This window comes from Hypanus sabinus, chromosome 3, assembly GCF_030144855.1.
Source record: "Hypanus sabinus isolate sHypSab1 chromosome 3, sHypSab1.hap1, whole genome shotgun sequence".
Taxonomy (NCBI): Eukaryota; Metazoa; Chordata; class Chondrichthyes; order Myliobatiformes; family Dasyatidae; genus Hypanus; species Hypanus sabinus.
Genome location: NC_082708.1, coordinates 43,827,773 through 43,848,407, shown reverse-complemented (window position 1 = coordinate 43,848,407; position 20,635 = coordinate 43,827,773). Strand labels below are relative to the sequence as shown.

General features: G+C 43.0%; 1 protein-coding gene across 1 annotated transcript in view; it reads right to left on the bottom strand.

Annotated features, from left to right (window-relative positions):
• sacs (sacsin molecular chaperone) overlaps positions 1–9,153 on the bottom strand; it is a 91,919-nt gene extending 82,766 nt beyond the window's left edge. Inside the window, exon 1 of the mRNA XM_059964195.1 lies at positions 8,215–9,153. Within this exon, the coding sequence (XP_059820178.1) occupies positions 8,215–8,312 (98 nt within the window). The 5' untranslated portion in view covers positions 8,313–9,153. The remainder of the gene's footprint in view (positions 1–8,214) is intronic.
• Between the last annotated feature and the right edge of the window lie 11,482 nt (positions 9,154–20,635).

The following is a 20,635-nucleotide window of genomic DNA, read 5'->3' as shown; positions in this document are numbered from 1 at the left end:
AGAGTCAATTGTTAAGGATGAGGTGATGGAGCACTTGGTGACACAGGACAAGATAATACAAAGTCAGCATGGTGTCCTTCAGGGAAATCCTGCCTGACAAACCTGTTGGACTTCTTTGAAGAGATTACAAGTAGGATAGATAAAGATGATGCAGTGGATGTTGTATATTTGGACTTTCAGAAGGCCTTTGACAAGGTGCCACACATGAGTCTGCTCACCAAGTTAAGAGCACATGATATTACAGGGAAGTTACTAACGTGGTTAGAGCATCGGATGATTGTTAGTAGGCAACGAATAGGAATAAAAGGATCATTTTCTGGTTGGCTGCCAGACACCCTGTGGTGTTCCACAGGGGTCGGTGTTAGGACCACTTCTCTTTATGCTGTATATCAATGATTTAGATGATGGAATAGATGGCTTTGTTGCCAAGTTTGCAGATGATACAAAGATTGGTGGAGGGGCAGATAGTGTTGAGGAAACAGGATGCAGAAGGACTTAAGACAGATTAGGAGAATGGGCAAGAAAGTGGCAAATCAAATACAATGTTGGAGAACGCATGGTCATGCAATTTGGCAGTAGAACTAAATGTGCGAACTAATTTCTAAACAAGAGAATCCAGGAATCTGAGATGCAGAGGAACTTGGGAGTTCTTGTGCAGAACACCCTGAAGGTTAACTTGCACATTGAGTCGGTGGTGCAGGAGGCAAATGCCATGTTAGCATTCATTTCAAGAGGTCTAGAACACAAGAGCAAGGATGTGATGCTGAGGCTTTATAAGGCACTGGTGAGGCCTCACCTTGAGTTTTGTGAACAGTTTTGTGTCCTTCATCTTAGAAAATTTGTGCTGGCATTGGAGAAGGTCCAGAGGAGGTTCACAAACATGAATCCAGGAATTAAAGGGTTAGCATACACAGAACATTTGATGGCTCTGGGTCTGCACTCACTGGAATTCAGAAGGATGAGAGGGGATCTCATTGAAACCTTTCAAATGTTGAAAGACCTAGACAGAGTAGATGTGGAAAGGATGTTTCCCACGGTGGGAGAGTCTAGGACAAGAGGGCATAGCCTCAGGATAGAGGGGGGCCATTTCAAAACATATTTCAAAATATGCAGAGAAATTTCTTCAGTCAAAGGGTGGTGAATTTGTAGAATTGGTTGCCACATGCTGCTGTGGAGGCCAGGTCAGGTGTATTTAAGACAGAGATTGATAAGTTATTGATTGGACATGGCATCAAAGGTTACGGGGAGAAGGCCAGGAACGTGGGTTGAGGAGGAGATAGAAAAAAAGGATCAGCCTTGATTGAATGGCAGAGCAGACTCAATATGCCAGATGGCCTAATTCTGCTCCTATGTCTCATGGTCTATTATATTCTGTCTTCAAACTTGACCCACTAAAGTGAATGACTTCACATTTATCTGGGTTGAACTCTATCTACCACTTCTCAGCCCAGTCCTGCATTCTATCGATGTACCACTGAAACCTCTTACAACCCTCCAGACTATCCACAACAACCCCAACCTTTGTGTCATTAGCAAACTTAATAACCCACCCTTCTACTTATTCATCCAGGTCATTTATAAAAATCACAAAGAGGAGGAGTCCCAGAAAAGATCCCTGCGGAACACCACTGGTTGCCCACCTCCACACAGAATATGAACCATCTACAACCACCCTTTGCCTTCTGTTGGCAAGCCAATTCTGGATTCACAAAGCAAGGTGCGCTTGGATCCCTTGCCTCCTTACTTTTGAAGGAGCCTTACATGAAGAAGCTTATCAAATGCCTTACTGATATCCATATACACTACATCCACTTCTCTACCTTCAATAAGCTTTGTTACATCCTCAAAGAATTCAATCAGGCTCATAAAGCATGACCTGCCCTTGACAAAGGCATGCTGATTATTCCTAATCAGATTATGTCTCTCCAAACGCTCATAAATCCTGCTTCTCAGGATCTTCTCGAACAACTTGCCCACCACCGAAGTCAGACTCACTGTTCTATAATTTCCTGGGTTATCTCTACTCCCTTTCTTGAACAAGGGAACAACATTTGCAACCCTTCAATCCTCCAGTACTTCTCCTGTCCCTACTGATGATACAAAGATCATCGCAAGAGGCTCAGCAATCTTCTCTCTGGCTTCCCACAGTAGCCTGGGGTATATCTCATCCAGTCCCAGTGACTTATCCAACTTAATGCTTTTCAAAAGCTCCAGCAAATCCTCTTTCTTAATCTCTATATGCTCAAGCATTTCAGTCTGCTGTAAATCATCCCCACAATTGCCAAGGTCTTTGTCCCTGTGAATACTGAAGCAAAGTATTCATTAATTACCTTCTCTGATTCCATGCATACATTTCCACTATCACACCTGATTGGTCCTATTCTCAGAACGGCTCATCCTCTTGCTCTTCACATATGTATAGAATACCTTGGGGTTTTCCTTAATCCTGCTCACCAAGGCCTTCTCATGGCCCCTTCTGGCTCTCCTAATTCCATTCTTAAGCTCCTTCCTAGCAACTTTGTAATTTTCTAGAGCTCTAACAGTACCTAGTTTCTTGAACCTTTTGTAAACTTTTCTTTTCTTCTTAACCAGATTTTCTATGTCCTTTGTGCACCATGGTTCTTTAAACCCCAGCATCCTTTCTGTGCCTTAATGTAACATAACTATGCAGAACTCCCTGAAAATGTTCCCTGAACATTTTCCACACTTCTGACGTGCATTTCCCTGAGAACATTTGTTCCCATGCTCCTGCCTAATAGCATCATATTTCCCTCTACCCCAAATAAATGATTTCCCAAATTGTCTGTTCCTATCCCTCTCCAGCACTATGGTGAAGGAGATAAGAGTTGTGCTCACTACCTCCAAAATGCTCTCCCACCAAGTGATCTAACACCTGACAAGGTTCATTTCCCAAAACCAGATCAAGTACAGGTGGCCCCGTTTTCCGAACATTCTCTTTACGACACCTTGCCTTTACGAAAGACCTACATTAGTTATGTTTTCGCTAGCTGAAGAGTGTTTTCACTTTTAAGAAAAAAGCCAGCATGCGCCCCGAGCAGCCAAGCTCCTCCCCCGGAACTGCATTCTAGCTGCCATTGCTTAAACACGTGTCTGTGAGCATCTGTGCTTTATCTCGATTTATTTTGTGCATCCATTAGCAAGATGAGTTCCAAGATATTGAAAAAGCCTAAGAGAGCTCGTAAGGGTGTTACGCTTAGCGTAAAACTAGACATAATTAAGCGTTTCGATCGTGGTGAAAGAAGTAAGGACATTGAGCACGCGTTGAACAGTTCGAACTATTTATACATGGAGAGAAAAAATCTTGAAAGCTGCCAATGTTACTCTATGTTCCGTTTGAAGCAAAGCGATCTCTCTTAGTCGGCATCCAATAATGGATAAAATGGAAAGTCGATTGCTGGGTGTACAAAGTGTGGTGTTCCGTTATATCTTATACCCAGGGAGAAATCATTCAGTCTTTTTAATAAGCTGAAACAGAAAGCACTGGCGATGGTGATGAAAGTGTTGTGAAATTGGAATTTAAAGATAGTCATGGGTGGTTTGATCAATTTTTGAGGCGACGACAGCTTCATAGCTTAACAGTTGCTGGAGAGAGTGTCTCAGCTGACAGCGCTTCCAGCAAGAGCACTTGCGTGAGATTTTCGCTACGCTTGAGTGCTGCAATGACTGTAGAAAACTATTTCTATTTTATACAGGCTGTGTAGGTTTTACATGTTATTTGGTAGGTTATTTTTTAGGTCTGTGAACAAATTTTCCCCATATAAATTAATGGTAATTGCTTCTTCACTTTACGTCATTCTGATTTACAAACTGTTTCATAGGAACAGTCTATCTTTGGATAGCAGGGGAAACCTGTATAGCCTCTCCTCTAGTCAGCTTATCTACATATTGCACCAGTAAATCTTCCTAAATGTAGCTAACAAACTCCACCCTATCTAAACCCCTTGCGCGAAGGAGATGCCAATCAATATTAGGAAAGTTAAAATCTCCCATCACAACAACCCTATTATTATTGCACCATTCCAGAATCTGCTTCCTTATCTGCTCCTCAATATCCCTGTTACTATTTGGGGGGGGGAAGTCTATGAAAAAACAACCAGCAGAGTTATTGCCTCTTTCTTGTTTCTGACTTCCACCCACACTGACTCGGTAGACAATCCCTCCATGACTTCCTCCTTTTCTGCAGCCGCGACGCTATCCCTAATTAGCAATGCCGTGCCCCCATCTCTTTTGCCTCCTTCTCTGTTCTTTTTGAAACTTCTAAAGTCTGGTACACTCTGCAGCCATTCCTGCTCCTGAGACATTCAAGTCTCTGTAAGGGCCACAAAGTCATAGTTCCTTAGTTCCACATATTGATCCATGCTCTAAGTTCAAACACCTTGTTTATGATACTCCTTGAATTAAAATAGACACATCTCAGACCATCAGGCTGACTGCATCTTTGTTCTGACACAAGGGTCACCAACCTTTTTTGCACCGCGGACTGGTTTAATATTGACAATATTCTTGCAGACCAGCCAACCGGGGGGGGGGGGGCAGGGGGAGGTGTTAATCACGACCAGAATATTGCTGATAAGTCAACTATAAGTCACTTATAAGTGACTAATACAGGCAGTCCCCGGGTTACGTATGAGTTCCGTTCCTGAGTCCGTTATCCTTTAAAATTGTTCCGATCGCTCACCAACTGCAGCCTAATGCTTTTCCAATGACCAATGGCACTTCACCTCTTTCCAAACGCTTTGTTATTTCCACTTTATTTTCAATCGCAATTGCTTCCCATCAATGGAACAGAAACACTGCGGACAGCGGGTCCCAAATTGCACCAGCTCCCGAGGTCCACTGGGTCCTAAGAACCACCACACTGAGACAGGCTGAATGGGACAAGTGGGGGCTGTGCTGGGTTTGGCTATTTGATCAACCACAATATTCCGCGTGGGAATTTAAACTGGAGGTGGCAGTGTTTTATGAAGTAGAGTTGCGAGCTCGACATCAACCCGACATGGATGGTACGGGAGTCACCGGATCGTCATCAACCCGGCACGGAAGCGGTCTGTCACTGGATTGAACCAAACTCGGGAACCGCCATTCTGATCTCACTGCACCACCAGCCAACTGGAACGGAGGTTGTTGGGGGGGGGGGGGGGGGGGAGAGAGAGCGGGGTCAGGGTGAATCTTACTAAGAAAAATTTAAGCCAAATACAAAGTTAAACACTCAACACAGTGCCAACGGCAATGACTTAAAATGGCGGACTTCATTCTCCTTCCTCGGTTCATAAGTATGAGTTGTCCATAAGTCGGACATTCATAATTTGGGGACTACCTGTACACTCAATTTTGTTTCTAAAAGTGTTTATCTAACAAATTTAATATTAAACAAACAGCACATATTTTCCTCGCATGAATATAGTGATAAGTCAATTATAACTCACTTAGAAGTCAATAGCATCATAACATTTTAAGTAACGTTTGAACATTAAACACACAGCACATATTTCCTCATATGAACATATAAAATCATTGCAACACACCAGTGAGAGGACAAGGTCAGGGCCGGAGTTCCCCGTACCGGGGCCGCAGTGGTTACAGTCCAGAGACAGCAACTGACCGAGTGAGGAGTGCAACAGGGTACATGCCCGCCCCCCCCTTGTAGGTAGGTAGGATATATCAGCCGACAAAAGTTTGGCTCGAGGGATGACTTTAAGTAGATCGCAGTAAGGTAGCTGCTCTGCTACTTACGAAACCCTGAGCCCGAATTAGGTCATCTGTGAATGTTTTAGCACCGGGTTTCCCAAGAACATTCAGTGTGCTAAACAGGTTTAGAGGCAGTACCCATCTGTCCGTGCTCCAGGCCAGTAGCAATGGCACTTCTCGCCAGCCGCGCAAGATGGCCAGTTACCCGAGGCCAACCAGTGATCCCTGGCGCTAGGGTATCACTGCGTTTAGGCGACTGATGACCTCGCGTGGGTAATGTCTTCGCATGCGTAATGAGCTCACAGTGGGCATAACAGAATGAGGAAAGGTGCAGCTGACTCACATCGTTTCATATTGCCAAATCATATCGTTTCCTCACGGCCTGGTAGCACATGCTTTGCAGCCTGGTACGGTCTGCAGCCCGGTGGTTGGGGACCACTGCTCTAACATCTGCCTATCCTTCCTCACAAACTCCCAACAAGTTGTCTCTACTAGTGCTCCAACCTCCCCACCCTCTGCCTCTTCTCTTTGGTTCCCACCCCCTATAAATCTAGTTTAAACCTCCCCGCCAGGATATTGGTCCACCTCGGATTGAAGTGCAGTCCATCCTTTTTGTACAGGTCACACCTGCCCCAGGATCAGACAGGAATTATTCAAGGCTGCTATGGAATGCAGCAGAAGAGACTCCAGGTACTTTGGCTGAGATGTTTAAATCTTTACTGAACACAAGTGAGATACAAGATGACCGGAGAATGACAAACATGATCCTGCTTTTCAATAAAAGGCAGCAGGAAAAGACTATAGGTCAATAGTTACCAGGCTAACACTAGTCATAAGTAAGACACTGAAAAATACTCTGTTGGGAGAGGATAAATGATCACTTTGAAAGGTGGGGACTAATCAGAGACAGAAACATTGACAAGGACAAATTCTGACTGACCACATCAGTTGAGTTCTTTAGAGGTAGCAGACTGTATTGATGAGGCTAGGGGAGTCGATGTGATTTACATGGACTTCAGTAAAAAGTTTGATAAAGTCTCACATGGGAGACTGGTTCAAAGAGCTGGGCCTATGGGATCCAGGGCAAATTGACTAACTGGATCCATAAATGGGTTTGCAATAGGAGGCAGTGAGTGATGGTAGATGGTTGTTTTTGTGACTGGTGGTGTCACACAAGGATAACACAGGCACCCCGCCCCATTCATGTATGTGAGTGAGTTAGCTGCAACAGCAGTGGGTTAACGGATACACAAATACTTGAGGAGTTGTTGGAAGTGTGGAACATAGCCTTGAGCTGCAGAGGAACAGGAGTACAAGTCCATAGACCCCTGCAGGTTGCAACATAGGTAGATATATATGGTTGGGAAGGCACAAACAATACTGCTTTTATTAGTCAGGGATCTGAATATAGAAGGTTATGCTCTTGTAAATCCTTGGCCGAACACCAACTTGAGTACTGCATGCATTTCTAGACACCTGCTATAGGAAGGATGTGATAACACTGGAAAGGGTGCAAAGGAGAGTCACCATGATGTTGCCTAGAATAAAGCAATTCATTATGAGGGGAGACAGGCAAAACTAGGTTTGTTCTCCCTAGAGTAGAGGAGGCTATGAGAGGACATGATTGAGGTATATATATCCATGAAGGGGATAGAGAGGGTAAACTGCAGGAAACTTACCCCCATGTCAGAAGCAGATAAGACAAGGCAACACAGATTTAAATTTCAAGGGAATATGGCAGTAGTGGTGTGGGGGGGGGGGGGGGTGGCTCTTCCAGAGAGTGGTAGTACCTGGAATACACAGCCTGAGAGCACGGTGAAGCTGGGTCACTGAAGGCACTCAAGAAGTGTCTGAATCAAATTGGCAATGAAGGCTGGGAGATGGGACTAATACACAAGGTGCTTATTGATAGTTGAGACAAGTTGGTCAAATGGCCTGTTTTCATGCTGTACAACGCTACGACCCATGAAAACATTGAACATAGGGATTTACAGCACATTACAGGCCCTTCGGCCCACAATGTTGTGTCGACCATGTAACCTACTCTAGAAACTGCCTAGAATTTCCCTAGCACATTGCCCTCTATTTTTCTAAGCTCCATGTACCTACCTAAGAGGCTCATAAAAGACCCTATTGTATCCACTACCACTACTGGCAGAGCACCCACCACTCTCCGTGCGAAAAACTTACCCCTGAAATCCCCTCAGAATCTATTTCCAAGCACCTTAAAACTATGCCCCCTCGTATTAGCCTTTTCAGCCCTGGGAAAAAGCCTCTGACTATCCACAGGATCAATGCCTCTCAGCATCTTCTACACCTCAATCAGGTCACCTCAAGGAGAAAAGGCCAAGTACACTCAACCTATTCTCTTCCTTTTCAAAATGGGAGCTTCCTTTCCAAGGTATCTCAGTTTAGTCCTCAATCAGTACTGGTAGCCCTCCAGTTGCTGTCACAATTCCCCATGCACCACCAAAAATATTAAACCCATGGTCTGGGTTCCCTCACCATTTCATGCTGTTGAAACATTTTTCTTGGATATCTTTCAGCTCCACGTAGGTTATTTGCTTCTCAGGGTGAGATATCTCTGACAAGGGAACAAGCATGAATACAGCCTTCTGTACTCAGTCTTCACAACGTTTGCAATGAAGATCAGTGCAGGGGTAAGGTAGAGCATGTTAACAATACAGTCTTCCCACTCAACACCACTCCAGTTGGCAGCTCTCCACACCCACGTAGTCTCTGAATTTTCACATTCCCGACAGGCATTGATCTGAAACGCTAACTCTGTCAAAAGGGCCTGTTTCTCCGCTGCAAGTCTCCGTTACTGCCTTCCCTTCTCCCCACGTCCCGAGCCGCTGAGCGATCCCTGAATTGTGATCTTCGGTACCGTATTTTTACTTTCACTAAACACAAAACGCCGTATGGATCGTACACGCAAGCACACCCCCCACCCCTAGAAAACGCCAACATCTTCCTCAAACACCCCAACGTATACACTCCCCGCTGCCATTCCCGGAGAAAGCCGGTCATTCTCATTAATGAAACTGAAGCTCCGCGTTTCACTATGAGACGAGAGCGGAGGTTTGATGTGCGCGCAGTGTCAGTACCTGCCTCCCAGCCGGTTTTCCATTGCTTCCCTCTAGTTTTGCCGCCAGCAGCCTGGACAACTCATGCATTCGATTCGTTGAGACTCGGAAAGGGCCGGCAGACTCAGCCATTCAGAAGTACCGTTATGTACCGAACTTTTCGCTGATCCTGCCTTTTCAAAGTCCGAGAAAAACTCTGCTCGTGCAAACCATTTGCCTTGTCGATTACAATTTGCTCTTTCTCCTTCCTCGCGAAGATATTTTTTCAGCGAAATCACAAGAAATTTCGGGTCGGCTTTCCCGTTTCTCATTTGTTTTAAATGAAACTTATATTTGAGCTTTTACTTCGAAGACTCGTGCCCCGCACTGATCCATCTCCCCTGTAAGAGAATTAAGAGGAAATTATTAGAAGTCAAGGGTCAGTCACTTCCTGCTACAGTTAAGAATACAGCACATCTGAATGTGTTACCAATTATAAATTGCTCGGATTCGACTCCGCTGGGGAAATTATTGCTCAGCGCCCGCACTTTGCATGCTGGTACTTGTAGTCTCCCGGGCCGAACCGAAACCAACTGTTCCATGGGCCCAATGTTCCACCTTCCGCGTTCAGACTGACAGTTCGCCGTCTCCTTTAAATCATTATCATTATCAGCGGTTTCCAGTGTGGTACTGCAATTTTACTAAACTTTTCTTAAAGAATAAACCTCAGAGTACTGCCTTCATCAGTTTCTTTTGAAAGGGGAATGATTATCAGAGTTTAAAACGAGATATTTCATTTTATAACTTTCTGCTTCAAACTGTCCAAATTACATATTAATGCCACAACATGTCACTTTGTGCATCTTCCACCAGTAAAAATACTCTTCCTGATCCAAATGAATGCTCCACTAACCATTATCCTTACCTAATATTTTCTTAATTGTATAATATTATTTACTTGCCCCCATAGTTTTCCCCTCTAGGGTCCTGGCAGCAGTGTTTTCAAGACAGATCTTTAATTCCTGGAAGAAGCAGAGAAATTCTGGAAAAAGATAAAACACTAGTGGCCTGATAAAATGTTATTGTACATTGTAGTTTATCCACAGATGAATTATCTGCTCAACCAACATAAAAGTAAAAAAATCAAATCATTTCATGCTGAATACACAATGCCTAATAAAATTCTTAAGTTACAGTATATAATTCATAATCAATGATATACAATGGGGAAAACACTGATATTACCACTGGTGTTGCATTAACTAGTTAAAAATTGCAAACAAGAAATCCACGTGCTATTGACCATTATTGCTAAGAGTAACTATGTGGTGGGGGGGGGGGTATTGGGGAAGAAAGAAATTTGCATTCAAGCACTGGGGAATCTGTAATTAAAATCACAAAACAGTGCACAGTCACAAATTAGCTGCTTCAAATTTATGGAACTCTAAATGTACTTTAATTTTATGGAGATTACAAAATAAAATGAGCAAATATATCTAAATGGCCAACAAATAACTGTTAAAGATTAGCTTTATTTGTCTCATAAACATCAAAATAATGAAATGTGTCATTTGTGTCAAATCAAATTCAATCAGCATTGGTTGTGCTGGCTAGCCTCACACACTTACACCATCATCAAAGTGGGCCCACACTGGCAAACCCCAACCCAATGTTCCTGGAATATGGGAGGAATCCACGCCCACATACAAACTCCTTACATGCAGCAGCAGGAATTGAACCTCCAATCTTACAGCTGGCGCTGTAAAGCAAGGAGACTAACTACTATATTACTCTGCCACCCCTATTAATGGAACGCAGCAGGCCAGGCAGCATCTATAGGAAAAAGTACATATCAACATTTCGGACCAAGTCCCTTCATCAGGGCTAACTGAAAGAAGAGATAGTAAGAGATTTTAAAGTGGGATGGGGAAGGGAAGATCCTAAATGATAGGAGAAGACCGGAGGGGGAGGGGTGAAGAGGAGAGCTGGAAAGTTGATTGGCAAAAGGCATACAGAACCGGAGAAAGGAAAGGATCATGGGACAGGAGGCCTAGGGAGAAAGAATGGGGGAGGGGATCACCAGTGGGAGATGGAGAACAGGCAAGGAGTGATTGTGAGAGGGACAGAGAGTGAAAAGAGAGAGAGAAAAGAAGAAAAAAAGATAGGGAGGGAATAATTAATTGATTGATTGATTAATTAATTGATAGATAGATCGATGGATAAATAAATAAGGGATGGAGTAAGAAGGGGAGGGTGGCATTAACGGAAGTTAGAGAAATCAATGTTAATGCCATCAGGTTGGAGGCTACCCAGCCGGTATATAAGGTGTTGTTCCTCCAACCTGAGTGCAGCTTCATCTTGACAGTAGAGGAGGCCATAGATAGACATATCAGAATGGGAATGGGATGTGGAATTAAAATGTGTGGCCACTGGGAGATCCTGCTTTCTCTGGCGGACAGAGCGTAGGTGTTCAGCGAAATGGTCTCCCAGTCTGCATCAGGTCTCACCAATATATAGAAGGCTGCACCAGAAGCGGATATTCCATTTGCACTTTAATAGTCATGCAATCCTAACAGCAAAATCAAGATACGTCGGTCCAAAACATCAGCTGTTTATTCATCTCCATAAATGCTGCATTTCCTGCTGAGTTCGTCCACCATTTTGTGGGTTTAACTCTAGATTCCCAACATTTGCAGAATCTTTTGTGCTCAGGATTGAAGTGATTGGGGCCTCAATAGGTGGGGGTGACGGTTGAGGGTGTGAACAGGAGATTCCATATCTCAAAACTGACTCCGAAATGGTATGGTGCCTCCCTGGTGTCATGGTCCAGAGTGTCATGGAGCAGCCACAGAACATTCTCGTGGCGGGGGGGGGGGGGGGGGGTGAGCAGCCAGAACATCAACAAAATGGATGAGATCCTGTGCAGCAAAAATTGGGAACTCCATAAGGTTAATTTACAGGTTGAGTCTGTGGTAAAGAAGGCAAATGCAATGTTAGCATTTATTTCAAGGGGAACAGAATATAAAAGCAAGGAGGTAATGCTGAGGCTTTATAAGACAACAGTCAGGCCGCACTTGGAGAATTGTCAACAGTTTTGGGCCCCATATCTCAGAAAGCATGTATTATCATTGGAGAGAGTCCAGACGAGGTTCACAAGGATGACTCCGGGAATGAAGGAGTTAACATACGAGAAGCATTAGACAACTTTGGGCCTGTACTCACTGGAATTTGGAAGAATGCGGGATCTCATTGAAACCTGCTGAATGTTGAAAGGAATAGATAGGGTAGATGTAGAGAAGATGTCTCCTCTGGTGGGGTATTCAGAACTCAAGGGCGCAGCCTCAAAACTGAGAGGTGAACTTTTAAAACAGGGGTAAGGAGGATTTTTCTTTTTTTGTCCAGAGAGTAGTGAATCTGTGGAATGCTCTGCCACAGACTGCGGTGGAGGTCAAGTCCATGAGTATATTTAACACAGAAGCTGATAGTTTCCTGATCATTCAGAGCATCAAAGGATATGGTGAGAAGGCAGATGTATGGGGTTGAGTGGGATCGGGGATCAGCCATGATGGAATGGTGAAGCAGACTCAATGGGCTGGTATGTCTTGTGAGCTAGGGAAGAGGTTAAAAAGCAAAACCCCAAGGATGTGTCAAAAGAACATGTGGCTTGAAACTTGTGTGGGTGAGGGGAAATCAGGTTTTTGGACCTATGGGTTCTCTTCTGGTGCAGAGGTGATCTGTACAAGAAGGACAAGTTTCATCTGAGCTGGATAGGGACCAATATCCTGGCAAGCACTACGACAATGGGTTTAGATTAAATTAGTGGATGGGGTGGAATCCTAGGCATGGGGAGGCAAATGAGAGGCTGGAAAGTGATGCAAAAGTCAGTGATATTAAATTGAATAGGCACAACATGCAGGAGAATGGCGAGGAGCAAGGAAAGCCTATTGGATTAAATGGCATTTATTTTAATGCAAACTGTCTGAGAGGTATGGCCAATGAACCTGGGGCTTGGACATTATAGCCGTTACATGTTGCTAGGACATTGTAGATTCTATGGAAACTTGACCAAGGGGGGACAATACTGCACCTTAATGTGCTGGTGTACAGGTGCTTTAGGGATAGATGTGGAGGAAAGAGAGGCAAGGAAGTTGCATTTTCAGTTAAGGGGAATGCCACAGCAGAGATCTGAGATGAAATTACCAAAGGATCATCCTGTGAAGTTTTATGGGAGGAATTGAAAAATACAAGATGACCACATTGTTGGGATTGTACTATAGGACCCCAAACGGTCAGTGGGAATTGGAGGAAAAAATATGCAGGGACTGTGCAGAGCTGTAAGAATAAGCAGTTGTCCTAGTAGGGGATTTTTAACTTTCTTAACATCATCTGGCACTGGTCTACTATTAATGGCTTAGATCGGGTGGAATTTGTTAAGTGCATTCAGGAACGTGGACCACAAGCATGTGGGAGACATTTAAAGGATGAAATAGTGAGGGCACAAGGTCTAATTATTCCTAGAGTGTCGGAGTAGGGAGCCCAGGATGATGAGGGATATATAGGCCAATACCAGGGAAGAGAAAGCTTCCTGAGTCAGTTACAGCAGTTGGGATCAAGCAAATCCCTGGAGGAGTATAAGGGATACAGGAGTGTATTGAAAGAAAATGGGAGCATGAGATAGCTTTAGCAGGGAAGATTAAGGAAAATCCAAAGAGCTTTTATGTATATTAAGGGAAAAGAAATAACTGAGAGAAATTAGGGCCAGTCAGAGACCAAAAGGGTCACCTTCCAAAGAGCTGCAGGAGATGAGCTAAGTCTTTAATGAGTATTTCTCTTGTGTTTTAACCATAGAGAAAGACAAGAAGACTTTAGATCTAGAAAAAGTAAATGTGGAGGTCTTGGGGATAATCTGCATTACTATAGAGATAGTGTTGAACGTCTTAAAAGAAATAAAGGTAGACAAATCTCCAGTACCTGACCAGGTATATCCAAGAACACTATGGGAGCACTGGCTGAGTTACCTTCACCATTGTTAGCCACAGATGAGGTGCCTGTAGACTGGAGGGCAGCAAATATTTGTGTCTTTTTACCAGTGCACAGGATCATAAAAAGCTACAGAGAGCTATAAACTCAGCTAGGTCCATCATGAGCACTAGCCTCCCCAGCACTGGGGACATCTTTAAAGTGTAATCCTTAAAAAGGCAGAATCCATCATTAAGGACCACCGCCAGGCAGGGTGGCAGGATGGAGATACATCTCTACCGAGGGAGGTGTAAGGCACTCCTTCCCTCTGCTAGTTTGCATGTCTCCCTAGGGCAAAGTGTAGCATCTGCTTAGCCCCACAACTCCATCCCACCCCAGCAATAAAGGACATTTGAAGCCCTGGATGTAGGTGGTGGATGGTTGTATGAGGAGCTGGTGCATATCACATGACCTGGTTACATGACCATTGATGCCAAGCCAACATTCTCTGGAGAGTATTGATAATGCTAGGGTCACCCATCTTGTAAAGGCACTGGCCAGAAGAAGGCAAAGGCAAATTGCTTCTGTAGAATAATTTACCAAGAACAATCATGGTTATAGACTACGATAGCTGATGTCATGCAACATGGCACATAATGATGACGACCACACAGGACATGCCTTCTTCTTATTACTACCATCGGAGGGGAGGTACAGGAGCACACATGTAATGATTTAGGAACAGTTTCTTCCCCTTCACCATCAGATTTCTGAACAGATCATGAACCCATGAACACTACCTCACTATTTTGCCCTCTTCGTGCACTATTTATTTTTGCACTGTATATTTCTTATAATACCTAGTAATTTTTTATATATTGCACGGTATGCTGCTGCAAAACAATAAATTTCACAACATACCGTATGTCAATGATAATAAATCTGATTCTGATTCTGCCAATAATTAAGAAGGGTAGCAAAGAAAAACCTGAAAACTATAGCCTAACATCAGTGGTAGACAAATTACTGGATAAGATATATGTGGAAAGACAGAGTTAGATTAGGGGCAGTCAGCACAATTTTGTGCATGGGAGAATATGTCTTATGAACTTGATTGAGTTTACGATGAGGTGACCAAGAAAGTTGACAAGCACAAGGTGGTAGATGTGGTTTACATGGACTTCAATCAAGTGTTTGATAAGCTTCATGGTACACTGCTCCAAAAGACTAGATCACAAGAGTATCCAGGGAGAGCTGGCTAATTGGATACACAATTGGCTTGATGGTAGACAGCAGATGGAGATGGTGGAAGGGTGTATTTCAGACTGGAGGCCTGACAGTAATAGTGAGCCTCAGTGATTAGAGCTGGGCCTATTGCTGTTTGTCATCTACAAACATTTGTATATCAACAATTAGAATAAGAATGTTAAAGGCATAGTCAGTAAGATTGCAAATGCCACTAAAATAGGTGGTACAGTGGACAATGAAGAAAATTATCAAAAATTACAGGGAGATCTTGATCAGTTGAGTAAGTGAGCCAAGGAATGTCAAATATGTGCAGTGTATTGCATTTTGGGAAGTCAAATCCAGGCACTGCTTTCACAGTGAATAGCAGAGCTCTTGGGAGTGTCGTAGAACAGGGAATAAGTACACAGCTCACTGGAAGTAGAGCCGCAGGTAGACAAAATGGTGAGGGCAGCTTTTGGCACTTTGGCCTTCATCAGTCAGCACATTGCGTATAATAGTCAGGAGGTCATGGTGCAGTTTTACAGGATTCTGGTGAGACCACACTTGGAGTACTCTGTTCAGTATTAGTCACCCTGCTGTAGGAAAGATGTGATTAAACTGGAAACAGCACAGAAATTATTTACAAGGATGCTGGCTGGACTTGAGGGACTTGGTTATAGGGAGAGACTGGACAGTCCTCAGAGCATAAGAGACTGAGAGGTGATCTTGTAGGACAGATAAAGCAGCAAAGAGTGAATGGACTCAGTATTTTTCCAGAATATGAGAATCAAGTATTGGAAGGCATGGGTTTAACGTGAGAGAGGAAAGATTTAAGAGGAACTTGAGGAGCAACTTCATTGTTTTTTTTTTAAACATACAAAGGGTGAAATCCTTGTGTAATCAACTGCCAGAGATAGTAGTCAAGATAGGTATGGTATCATGGAGAGGCACATGGAATTGGAAAGGTTTAGAAGGTTATGAGCCAAACACTGGCAAATGGGACTAGCTTGGATGGAGCATATTGGTCAGGATGGGTTGAAGGGGCTGTTTCTTACTCTATGTCTCTACGCTAGTCCAAGCTTTTAGTAGCAAATAGACACAATTGTTATTGCTAAAAAGTCAATCTAAACACAATCAGGAGTCTATGAACCTTTTTTCACTACTAGATAGATCAGGCTGCATCTGTAAGATAAGAAACAGAATTAACATTTCAGGTCAAAGATCACTTGTCACAACCAAGAAGGAAACAACCAAGAAGGAAATCTCCACTGAGATTTCAGGGGTCAAGGAACACCAGCACAAACTTTTGCACTGAGGTTGGGAATCTCCTTGGAGGCATCCCTACTTCAGTATCTCTTGGCAATTTCACACATACACATGCACACTGCCACAGTAGAAAAGAGCTCCAGGAGCCTAGATCTAGAATACCACATGGTATTCTCAGAATATTAGATCATGAGTTAATTATGCCCATCTGCAGTGCGGAAGGAATGGGCTTGATAGCATTCCGCATAATTGACAGTTCTTCAATCTTTCAAAATTGCCTTTGGCTGGCTCAACATGTGAAGTTTTTGAATGAGTGGAATTAAGTTTGTATCCTTCTGAACAGACCCTGACCATGAGTTCTTCTTTATGGATAACAAATATCTGTTGTTTATAATTACAAATATCTATATGCTTGGTTGTCTAAATTTCTCCAAGGTCCTTGGTTGTCATAAACACATGACAATCTCCCCAACATTATTCAGTAGTTATTTTGTCAGTAAGCACACAGTATTTCTTCAGTAAATAGAACAGGAAGACCAAAACTTTCTGAAATTAAAACAGAGAATGCTGGAAGTACTCAGCACATCAGATAGCATGGTCCACAACCTACAAAGTTAATGCCATTTCCCTCTCCATAAACACTGCCTGACCTGTTGAAAATTTCCAGAAACTCTGGTTGTATTTCATGTTTCTATATGTTTTATGCTTTTGGACTAAAATTTCCCATTCAATCATTGCACAAGAAAGAACACAAGTATCTGCATGTGATATGTCTTTTAACAGAAGAACCCTAATAACTTCATTGGAGAAAACTAGTGAAGCAGTCTTGTGCCATGGGTTAAAAAAACAGAAAAATAGGAAACCGTTATTCTCAAGAGACCGTGGGTTTGTGCCTTGGAAATGCGACCTTCAGATCACTAGACCAAAATCTTAACCACTTGGCCACGCGCCACAGAATAGACTTGAACAACAGAATAATGTTTCAGATGAGTGGTGGTGGACAGAACCACTTTCATTTCTTTTGGCAGCAGAAACAAAAGGAAGTCCTTTATCCCGTCACTCCTAATCCACTATTCAATTCTTTTTCTCAATGCCATCCTCCTATTTTAACCTCATATCCCTTGTTGTTATTAACATCTGCAAATCTATTGACCCCAAAAAGATTTGGGCTAGTTTCATCTTAGATTTGGCCTCCTGGCCTTTACAGAAATATACAGCACAACAGCATGCCATTCATGCCAACTATAAATAGTTTATAATTCAATACATTTTCAATGCAGTTAGGCGACACACATGCCTGGACTAAGCTCAAAGTTGAATGTGTATAATAAATGGTCTTGGAGGTCTTCTTATAGTCCTGTGTGAAATAAACTGAAATTTTCAATCATTCTATACCCTTAATACCCAAGTACTCAACTGCAATAAAACAAGCAGAAACTTCCATATCCAGATTCTTCAATTTAGATGATTTCCAATTCTACAATTCCCTTCATTTCTTAAATACTTTTCTCAGGTGACCACTTTACACTTAGGGAACAAACATCTCATCCCTACAGCAGAGGTCCCAGCCCGAGACATTTTGCCCATTTTAACCTCCCTTCAGAATCTGCCCACTTCAAATCTGTGCAGCAACAGTAGAGAGAGTGGCTGTTTCACATTGTTGATTGATGCCCAACAAGCAGGCAGCTTTGTCCGAAAGAAGGCAGCCCAAATACTTCTGCAGCTGTTCTTAAAGTCATTTACAACACATGAACTTCACGATCAGGACTTCCTGATCAAGTAAACATTGCAGGTTTGAGGTTAATTGCCATACCTCAGATTCAGCTCCAGTTATTGTGAGCAAGCCAACAGATGGAATCAGGAGTTGACTCACCAACACAAGGGAAGCAAAAGAATGGACTAAAGCCTGCTGCAAAATTCAGTAATTCCTTGCTGAACATCCACATATCATATTTCCTGGGAATGTTTGTAAGATGTCTGTTGGTGACAGCATAGCTAGAAGCTAGCACAGACACAAGCAGCAGAAATCTGCTTCCACAATTCTTGGATTCGTCACTACAAGGGATTTCCATTTCTCATCAAATGAGGAAGTCACAAAGGTACTCAGCTGCACCCTAACATATACATTACTTTTACTCCCACAAAATGTCCTCTTAAGGCTACACCCGTGTTACTCAATTCAGTAATTTACTTTGCAGGTCTGGTCTCTCATTCTGTCCATGCACTTCTTATTCCCATTTGCCATTCAACATCACTCTTACTTCTGCAAAATCATCAGTCTCAAACGTTTCCATCATATACACTCGCAGGTCATTTACTTCCCTGAAGGGATCACACAACATAGATCATAATCCTCCTGCCTTCTGCAGAGGTGGTAACCTAGAGACAAGCAAAACAGTTGAAGATGAGCCACGTTGGTCTACAGCAACCTAGTGGCAGAATTCTTGTTTCATCTAGCTGCACTGCTTAGAGCACTCAGTGAAAATTGATCACATACATCAGGAAGATCTTCAAAACTCTTACACTGATGAACTATTCATGTATTTTTAAATCAGCTACAAGGTTGTTACTGATCTGCCTAAGAAAGTTGCTTACTTTGGGCAGCACTCTGGCCAAGCATGTGGACATTCAAATACTCATACCTGGTGATTCTGAAATTACAAGTGAGCAAGACCTGATGATGGAGCATAAACAACAAAGGAAATCTATCTGAGGATCTAGGATGATCCGTGCATGAGAAGTTCGACTTCAACAGCCACCAAGATAAATACTTCTGGAATCAAGCAAAGATTGGTGGCGAAGCTGATAAGCATCCAAATAGCCTGGAGTACAAGTGATATAAATCACAAGCCTTCAGTTTGTTCATCCAGAGAACAATAGGCCAAATGTACAGAGCATCAAAATCATGCATGAGGGACCATGCTCCACCTTCATGGTACCCCAGCCTTGACAGTTGTGCACTCCAGGCATCTGCAGCAAAAAGAACAAACAGTTCATTCCTATTAAAAGACAAGAAAAGAAAAAAATGTGACTCCGATCATTTCATTTCTCACCATACGCTTCCCTCCTTGGTCCACCATGTATCTAGGTAGCCAGATCTAGCACTGTATTACACTTAAAAGCATTAATACACAAGAATGAATGCAAGATGCCATTGGCCTGGGATTTCTGCACACAGGCCAGCTGTATACTGAAGGACAATGTTTCTCTAGTTGAACGACACATCTTGAGAAACCAAATGAAGCCATATGCCTGAGCGTCCATTCATTCTGATGGGACTCGCTGGTGAAAACACCGATATGATTGAATAAACTAGAAACAATGGGGTCGGTCAATTTCCTGTTGCCTTTGTATTCAGCCATTTGCTGTGGATCAGCACTGGCCTCGTAGGACATTGCAATGCAATTGAGGGCAGTGGATACTTTCAAAGCCAGTGGCAAATTATGATTGCCATGCCCAACAGACAGGTCCATTTCTGCCAAATTACCATGGGATCTGTAATCAGTTATGTCATAGTACCTCAGTCAGCAAGGTAGCGTAGTGATTACCATAATGCTTTACAGTGCCAATGGCCCAGATTCAATTCCACCACTGTCTGTAAAGAGTTTGTATGTCCTCCCTGTGACTGCTTAGGTTCCGCCGATTACTCCGGTTTTCTCCCACTTTCCAAAGACGTACAGGTTAGGATGAGTACGTTGTGAGCATGCTAAGTTGGCACTGGAAGCAGGGAGACACTTGTGGGCTGCGCAGAGCATATTCTTAAACTGTGTTGGTCATTGACACAAATGACACATTTCACTGTAAGTCTCAATGTGCTTGCAACAGATAAAGCTGATCTTTATCTTTAACCTTTCTCCCTGTCTGAGCTTCCTGATACAATCACCTGGAGGCTGCAGTTATACAAGGTACTGTACACAGAGCCTTACTGCTCAACTTTGAAGGTTGGCAGGATCGTGGAGTACTGCAACAGTCTGCACCACATCCACCTTCCTGGGAATTCCTTCTGAAAAGGCAAGTAATGCTATGGTGTAAATTTTAAATTATTTATCAAAGATATTGAGAGGAAGAAGCTAAAGTCATATGTATCAGTATTACAGTGGAGTAAGGGAAATCAGAGAGGCTTGAAATAGGGGCTGACCAAAATTCAATGAAAGGAGACAGTAGCAGAGATGATGGGAGAACAGCAGTGGCTGAAGTTTCTGGAAGATGCAGGATAGATACATGAAAAGAAGAAGAATTATAAAGGCAGGAGGACTCAACCATGACTGGCAACAGAAGTCAAAAACAACATAAAGGCAAAAGAGAAGGTATACAATAGAACAAAAATTAGTGGGAAGATTGGAAAGCTTTTAAAAATGAAAAAAAAAGCTACTAGAAAAGCCATAATGATGGAAAAGATGAAATATGAA